Here is an 8806-nt window from a genome sequence, read left to right as displayed (position 1 = left end):
GGGTAACCTAAACGTTGCATTCACAAAGAAATATAATTCAGCCTCAGAAACAAAGGGAACACCAACACATGCTACAATGTATGTTAACCTTAAAGTCTTTATGATAAGTGAAATAACCCTGTCACAAAATGACAAAAATATGTGAATCCACTTACATGAGGTATCCACAGAAGTCAAACTCAAAGACAGAAAGTAGAACGTCAGTCCCAGGGACTCCGGGAATTAGTATTTAATGGCTACAGAGTTTTACTAGTGAAAATTGGAATGCTCTGAAGATGGTTGTTGGGGGTATGGTTGTACAACAATGTGAATGTAATTAATCCCAAAGAACTGTATATTTTAAATGGTTTGAATAGTATATGTTTGTATATTTAGGCACAATGAAATAAATGAAGGAAATACTGATACATGTTACAGCATGGATGAACATTGAAAACACCCCAAGTGATAGAAGCCATACAGGAAAGGCATCAGTGTTGTGGATAACCTGGATGTGATAGAAACAGTGGGATTTTGTAGATAGAATCTACACCATCTCCTGCAGGAGACCCAGAGCCACATCAGAAATCGACGAGTGCCTGCTTTTATAGGAAATCCAGAGTCAGGTCAGGGGCCAAGATTCTCGCAGATTGAACCTGCAGCTGCTCCTGCAGAGGACGCAGAGTCAGGTCAGAAACCAACACCCGGGCAGGTTGAACCTGCTCCTGCTCTTGCAGGAGACGCAGACCAGGTCAGGGTATAGAACTCCTCATGGAGAAGCTGCTCCTGCCCTGCAGAGCCACATCAGGAACCTTCGCCCCTGAAGACTGAAAACGGCTCCTGCAGCAGACCCATGTGGATTCACCACTGCTGCGGGGGATCCTGCTCTGGCTCCTGCAGGAGACTCTGGGCCAGGTCAGGAACCAGTGCCCTTGCAGGTTGAACTACACCTGTTGGAGACCCAGAGTCATTTCAGGAATCACCACCCCCAAGGGCAGATCTAGATCTGCAGCCACCATCACTTCTGATATACATCATCAACCCGCTTCTTCATCCAAACTTTGCTTTCTGTCTCCGGTCATTGTTTGTGTTACAGTTTTTATTGTTTTGTCTTTTATATTATTTACAGCATTGTAGATTTTGTGTTTTAAGTTTATAATAATACAATTTAAGCCTTTTTAATATTGCATATTGCCATTCAGGAGCATTAAATGCACTCATGATACTGTGCAACCATCACCACCGCCTGGTTACTAGTTTCTACATTTTATTCCCCAAATAAAACCCTATATCCAAAGAATGCAGCTCCCAATTCCTCCTCTCCCAGACTCTGACAACCATAATCCTCTTTGCTTCTTTTTTTTTATTCGTTTATTTATTTATTTTACTTTACAATATTGTATTGGTTTTGACATACATTGACTTGAATCCTCCATGGATGTACAATGTGTTCCCCATCCTGAACCCCACTCCCACCTCCCTCCCCATCCCATCCCTCCAGGTCATCCCAGTGCACCAGCCCCGAGCACCCTGTCTCATGCATCGAACCTAGACTGGCGATTCATTTCACATATGATAATATACATATTTCAATACCATTCTCCCATATCATCCCACCCTCACCCTCTCCCACAGAGTTCAAAAGACTGTTCAATACATCTGTGTCTCTTTTGCTGTCTCGCATACAGGGTTATCGTTACCATCTTTCTAAATTCCATATATATGCGTTAGTACACTGTATTCGTGTTTTTCTTTCTGGCTTACTTCACTCTGTACAATAGGTTCCAGTTTCATCCACCTCATTAGAACTGATTCAAATGTATTCTTTTTAATAGCTGAGTGATATCCTATTGTGTATATGTACCACAGCTTTCCTATCCATTTATCTGCTGATGGGCATCTATGTTGCTTCCATGTCCTGGCTTTTATAAACATGCCGCGATGAACATTGGTGTACACATGTCTCCTTCAATTCTGGTTTCCTCAGTGTGTATGCCCAGCAGTGGGATTCCTGGGTCATTTATTTATCTTTGGCTGCCCTGAGCTTTCATTGCTGTACCTGCTTTCTCCAGCTGCAGTGAGTGGGGGCTACTCTCCATTGTGATGCACAGGCATCTCATTTCAGTGACTTCTCTTGTGGAGCACAGGCCCTAGGGCTTGCAGGCTTCAGTAGCTGCAGCACACAGGCTCTGTAATTATGGCTTGTGGGCTGTAAAGCACAGACTCAGTAGTTGTGGTGCTTGGACTTAGTTGCTCCTTGGCCTGTATAATCTTCCCTGACCAGGTAATCAAACCAGTGTCTCCTGCATTGACAGATTCTTATCCACTGTACCACCAGGGAATTCCTCTTTCTCTGTTTCTTTACCTATTCTCAATGCTTCCTATAAATGAAATAATATAAAAATGTGGCTTTTTGTGTCTGTCCACATATTTTAAGAAGTAACTGGTTGATTTTTATTTTTATTTTTATCTGAAATAGCATTTTTGTTACTTGAAAGAGGAATTCAGATGCATTACAGATGAGATATACAAAATGAGATTTTAAACATAGGAAATATGAGCATAAAATTGGGATACACACTGCTGTTCTAAGTGTGACACCAAATGATATGATGCATATACTCCTATTAAAGGAAACTCATGTGACTACAGAAGGTATGGAACAGAAACAACCTCACAAGCATAGAGAACAGACTTATGGTTGCCGAGAAGTAGGAGTGGGGTGAGAGTTGAATTGGGAGTTTGGGACTAGCAGATGCAGATTATAAAGAGAATAGATAACAACAAAGTCCTATTGTGCAGCACAGGGAACAATATTCAATATCCTGTGATAAATGATAATGGAAAAAATGTGTAGGGAGATGCTCAAACTCACTAGTTATTAATGTCATAATTTAAAACAGCAAAGAGATGACACTCCACACCTGATAGATGACCAAATATTAGTTAGTTGGCAAGTGTTTTGTGATAGAGAAACCCACAAGGATTACAGTGAAAGTTGCAACCTCTCCAGTGAAAGTGAAAGTCACTCAGTCATGTCTGACTCTTTGCGACCCCATGGACTATACAGTCCATGGAATTCTTGAGACCAGAATACTGGACTAGCTTTTCCCTTCTCCTGGGGATTTTCCCAACCCAGGAATCAAACTCAGGTCTTCCGCACTGCAGGCAGATTCTTTACCAGCTAAGCCACCAGCAACCTCTCCAAGGCATGAGTATTTGATCAAACTATGCCTACACATAACTATGTCCCATATACTTTTCATCTGGGTAAAATTCTCAAAAATATTGCAATGTAAGTTCTTGAGGAAATATGTATTAAATGTTTATTGCAGACAACCCTGTCCAACTGGAGCTACAGACCGACAGTGCTAATTCAGACATGGATTGGTGAGATCCAGCCACTCCAGAGCCTGAAAAACTAGTGAGAAAACCTTCTGCTGCCCAGGAGAAGAAAACCACCACACTCTAGCAAAACCACTGCTAAGTTATCCACTAGCACCATAATAACTCAGGAGGAGCTAGGTGAAATAACCCTTGATTCTCCCCCTCCTAACTGCCACGCTGGGCCAATGGAGACTATCCACTCTGGGAACTTGTGAGTGTACAAGCCATAAATACTAACTACATCCTCATTCATCACCCTCCTAAGTTACCCTTCGAGGGGGGAGGGGTGACCATGCTATATTCCTTTCCTCTACACTAAACCCTCTAACTTTTTATTTTATCAGGTGTTCTGTACAGTCTTTTCCTTTGATTTTTTTTTTCTTTTTCCATCTCTGTTATGCACAAGAGGTGGATATGCACAGAAGCCAAATTTGACCTGGTTTCATCCAAATCCCTACTACCAACTCAGAGAATAGTATGGTCTTCCTGGGCTCTAATGTTAAGTTCTGATGTTAAAGTGCAAACAGTGGACATTATAAATTCACAGAAGCCCTTGAGTAACTGATGGGCACAGCCCTTGCCTCCCATTTAAGGGCTTCCTCTTGCCAGGCTTCCATGAAACCAGACTACTCCTGTGCCAATTCTTCTTGTGTTGACACAGAAAGGGAGAGGGCATCCATTTAGTAACAGAGAAACCTAAGGAATGCTGTCCCCAAATTTTTAAAAAATATTTATTATTGTTTATTTATTTGGCTGCACTGGGTCTCAGTTGCAGCATGCAAGATCTTCAGCCTTTGTTTTGTGACATTCCAGATCTTTAGTTGGAGAATGTGGGAACTAGTTCCATGATCAGGGATTGAACCCAGGCTGCTTGCATTGGGATTGCTGAGTCTCAGCTACTAGACCTTAGAATTCTAAGCTGAAATGGATTTTAGAAACCATTTGTTTTTCCCAGAGTTTTTTTAAGCAAGAAACCCAAGGGAATTATTCACAAATTTACAGTGGCACAGAAAGGTCTTGTGCCAGCTGTCACAATACCTCTAGCAATCGTTCATTTCTATTTCTGCTTTATTGACCTATGCCAAAGCCTTTGACTGTGTGGATCACAATAAACTGTGGAAAATTCTGAAAGAGATGGGAATACCAGACCACTTGACCTGCCTCTTGAGAAACCTGTATGCAGATTAGGAAGCAACAGTTAGAACTGGATATGGAACAGTCGACCGGTTCCAAATAGGAAAATGAGTACATCAAGGCTGTATATTGTCAGCCTACTTATTTAACTTATAGGCAGAGTACATCATGAGACATGCTGGGCTGGATGAAGCACAAACTGGAATCAAGATTGCCGGGAGAAATATCAATAACCTCAGATATGCAGATGACACCACCCTTATAACAGAAACTGAAGAAGAACTAAAGAGCCTCTTGATGAAAGTGAAAAAGGAGAGTGAAAAAGTTGACTTAAAGCTCAACATTCAGAAAACTAAGATCATGGCGTCTGGTCGCATTACTTTATGGCAAATAGATGGAGAAAGAGTGGGAACAGTGGCTGACTTCATTTTTTTGGGCTCCAAAATCACTGCAGATGGTGATCACAGCCATGAAATTAAAAGAAGCTTACTCCTTGGAAGGAAAGTTATGACCAACCTAGACAGCATATTAAAAAGCAGAGACATTACTTTGTCAACAAAGGTCCGGCTAGTCAAGGTTATGGTTTTTCCAGTAGTCCTGTATGGATGTGAGAGTTGGACTATAAAGAAAGGGGAGCACCGAAGAATTGATGCTTTTGAACTGTGGTGTTGGAGAAGACTCGAGAGTCCCTTGGACTGCAAGGAGATCCAACCAGTCCATCCTAAAGATCAGTCCTGGTTGTTCATTGGAAGGACTGATGTTGAAGCTGAAACTCCAATACTTGGCCACCTGATGGGAAAAGTTGACTCATTGGAAAAGACCCTGATGCTGGGAAAGATTGAAGGCAGAAGGAGAAGGGGATAACAGAGGATGAAATGGCTGGATGGCATCACCGACTCAATGGACATAAATTTGGGTGAACTCCTGGAGTTGGTGATGGGTGGGGAGGCCTGGCGTGCTGCAGTTCATGGGGTCGCAAAGAGTTGGACACGACTGAGCAAGTGAACTGAACTAACTTGATACCTTCCTGAAACTGTAACTGAAGCAAATAATAAGGAGATGTGTGAGTTTGGTGGGAGGAATGGTCATTCAATCCTGCCCTCCCACATACAACTGTGAACAGGGATTATTCTTAAAACCTTGTCGACTTGGGGAAAAGCATTTTGTCCCATAATTAGGGAAGGAATAGCATGCAGTACCCCTGGGAGATGTGTCACATTGTGTTCAAATTCAGACTAAAATCATATGATGAATACTAAGTTACTTCCTGAGAGTTTGTTTTCATAAGTGTAAGAGAGAGATGTTCACTGCTTGCCAGGGCCTCTACGTCCCTAAACAGATTAAGGCAGCTTCATTTGGGAGCTGCTAATCTCTGAGACAAGATAAATATGGTCTGAATGCCAAAAGCCCCAGTGAGTATAGAGGTAAGAGGAGGGAATTAGAAGATATTGACACATCTCTAACCTCTCTAATGATCCTTATGACACCGTATCTTGTATTATGTTGTCGTTGTTGTTGCTGTTCGGTCACTAAGTCATGTCTGACTCACTCTTTGAGACCCCGTACTGCAGCCCACCAGGCCTCCCTGCCCCTCACCATATCCCAGTGTTTGCCTAAGTCCATGTCCATTGAATCTTGTATTATAATTATTTATTAATGTTTGTATTATACTAGTTGAGGCAAGAGATGCTTTTAGTCAACTTTAGATCTCCTCCATAGTTCTTTGAATTATGCTAGGTGATCAATAAAACTCTGCTGAATTGAATTAATACAGAAAGCAATCTCCATCTTTGAGTTGTTATAAGTTCAGTCTATCTCCTCTTTAGTAGAGATGCAGGTGTCTTTGACCCATGGCCAGGTCTACCTACTCACCCTATTTCCTCCCTCTCCTGCCAGGAAGAAAATACAGTCAGTCACTCAAAATCAGGCCTTTTATTCAGGACAGAAGTGGAATCCACTATGGTATTAAAAGTGCCATCAGGGGCACTGAGCCAGAGTCAAAAGTCCAGAGCACCATTCATGCATCCCTGGAGATTAGTCCTTACATGTCCATTGTCACTACAGGGCCCAGGGCTCAGAGATGAGTTAGCTTCAAGAGGGTACAAAGAAGAAAAACGAGGTAGCCATGGGGCAGAGGAGTTCCAGGAACAGAAAGAGGGCAGAAGCAGCAAAGACAGCAGGTGTTCACAACTTCTCACAGAGCCACTGATCCAGCTTCTCAGAACAGAGTGCTTTATGGGCCAACCTGATCATGAAGAAGGAGACAAGGCAAGTTGACTGACAGGATCTTGGTTAGATTTACATCTAGCTTTATCCCCAGGAAGGCTGAGGTGGAAGACTGTGAGTCAAAATTACAGACAGACTTTCCTAGCCATATGGCTAGCGGCACTGAGCCACTTAGTGGAGTAAGGTCCATTTTTTTAAAACTCCAAGAAAATTGTGGGGCAGTGGAACAAAAGGCGTGCCTTAGGATGTAGGACTGAACAAGCAGAATTAGCTGCTCAAGTCCTGGTGAAGGAAATCCTGGATCTCAGCCCTCTATTAGGGAACCCTAGGTAGGAAAATTGCTAACGGGAGTGAAGTGAAGCTTCAAAATTGGAACCCTGAGTCTGCCTGATGATTTCTGTTTTGAAGATTACATTCTAGTTTAAAAGGCCAGAAAATAGAAAGGGATATAGTGCTGGGACGAAAGGACTGAGAAGAAAGAGGGGAAAGATTAAGTAGAAAATAGAAAGGTGACTCACCAGTAGTTAATTCCTACTTTATCCAGAATCTTCTTGACACACATAATGTCATCAGTAAGGTCATCATCCAGGAACTCTGGCAGGAGTTATAGGTGGAAAAAATGAGAGAAATAAGTATTACCCAGAAAGGTAATAAATTTCCCTCTTCTCTGGTTTTCTCTGAACTAGAGGCTTATGTGAGAAATCTAATACAGTAATGCCTAGCCCTAGGTAAGGACTCCCTTCGCTTCTCTGGGGCAGCGCCTTAGGAATTATCAACTTCATCAACCAACTTAGTCTGAAAATACAGGGTATTATACATCAAGATCCCCAAACAGCTCAGGTCACCTACCCAAGAAGTTTAAGAAACTGTCTGGGAATTTGGTGTTACTGAAAAATTCTAAGAGCCTCTTACTTGGTATTATCAAGTCCCACAGTTAATTTGGAGTCCAAGGCAGTGAAGCCAGAAGTGTGCTTGACACCAAAAAAAAGGAGGTTATCCCAGGAGTAAGTTCCAGAAAAACACAGGAACAGGGTAAGAAGAAGTCACTCACTGTCACAGGAGATGTTACAGATGTTGCTTGAGTGAGGGTTCTGATCGTCTTTGCACCAAATTTTATTGTTGATCTGGAAGAGTCCATATTCTGCGCTGTCATCATTTTGTACTATGGCTTGTGTGTCATAACCACTGGTATGAAATGTGGTACAGACCCCTGAAAGAAAGATGAAAAAAAGATTTCACAAGGTTGTTCATGTATAGCATAAATGAGGACCTGTATTCCCAGACAGAAAAAGGCTCTCCAACCAATCTCCAAATATGGCAGACCACAGAGTATCTCTTGATAAGGTGAAAAGAGTTCCAAAGGATCAGACAATGGGAAAAAGGAGAGATAGATAAATAAATGTAATAAAAGAGTAAGCAAATAAGAGAATCGTTCAATAATGAAATTAAAAGTAGAGGGGGGAAAAGAGGATGAAGAGAATGGAGGGAAAGAGTGAAGAAGATGAATTATGGGACAAAGCAAAATAGCAGCAAACTCACATTCAGGCAAACTGACACCTCCGTAGTCCTTCAAGTCTTTTAGCTTATGGAACACCTCACATTTTGTTAATTGTTCAGCCTGGATGGCATGGAATAGGATGCCCACCAGGAGCAGAGAGACAAAGGACATCATTTTGGTTACCCCCCAAGATCCTGAAATGGGGTCACCACACTGCTCACCTCCTTTTATTTGTGAAAAAAGCCTCAGGGGCCCTGGCATCAAGCCTTATATCCAGGAAGAGGATGACGAGAGAGGCCAGCCAAACCAACAAAGAAACATTGAGCCTGCTAGCTTCCTTCAGTAATTTCACCCCACTTTTCCTTTCCTCCCCAGAATCTCTAGTCCATATTAGGTATTGTTACCTGCCCAAAGAGTGTTACAAACATGATCCTGTTTCCCATTTGGCTTTATTTATATGTTTGTTTCTGGTAGTGTTGGTTCTAGGAAGCAAGATGTGCCCAGCCTACTTCAGGAACAAAGGGGGCCTCAGGGGTAACACAAGTGAAGCAATCAGAAAGTGCACAAAGGGTCCATGGCCAA

General features: G+C 42.2%; 1 protein-coding gene across 1 annotated transcript; it reads right to left on the bottom strand.

The window, feature by feature from the left end:
* Positions 1-6684: 6684 nt before the first annotated feature.
* LALBA (lactalbumin alpha) lies at positions 6685-8398 on the bottom strand. The gene is made up of 4 exons (XM_065932142.1): positions 8266-8398; positions 7778-7936; positions 7245-7320; positions 6685-6745 (listed from the first exon to the last, which is right to left on the bottom strand). Exons 1-4 carry the CDS (start codon positions 8396-8398, stop codon positions 6685-6687), a joined length of 429 nt encoding a protein of 142 aa, XP_065788214.1.
* Positions 8399-8806: the final 408 nt, after the last annotated feature.

The sequence above is a fragment of the Muntiacus reevesi genome, chromosome 4 (assembly GCF_963930625.1).
Source record: "Muntiacus reevesi chromosome 4, mMunRee1.1, whole genome shotgun sequence".
NCBI lineage: Eukaryota > Metazoa > Chordata > Mammalia > Artiodactyla > Cervidae > Muntiacus > Muntiacus reevesi.
Note: the sequence above shows the minus strand (reverse complement) of the source record. Positions and strands in the feature narration are given on the sequence as shown.

Coding starts and splice junctions, on each gene's coding strand:
- LALBA (XM_065932142.1), bottom strand. CDS start 8,398: ATGATGTCCTTTGTCTCTCTGCTCCTGGTGGGCATCCTATTCCATGCC. Junction 7,937..8,265: donor AGGTGTCAGTTTGCCTGAAT/GTGAGTTTGCTG, acceptor TCTTTCTTTCAG/GGGTCTGTACCACATTTCAT. Junction 7,321..7,777: donor CTGTAACATCTCCTGTGACA/GTGAGTGACTTC, acceptor AACTCCTGCCAG/AGTTCCTGGATGATGACCTT.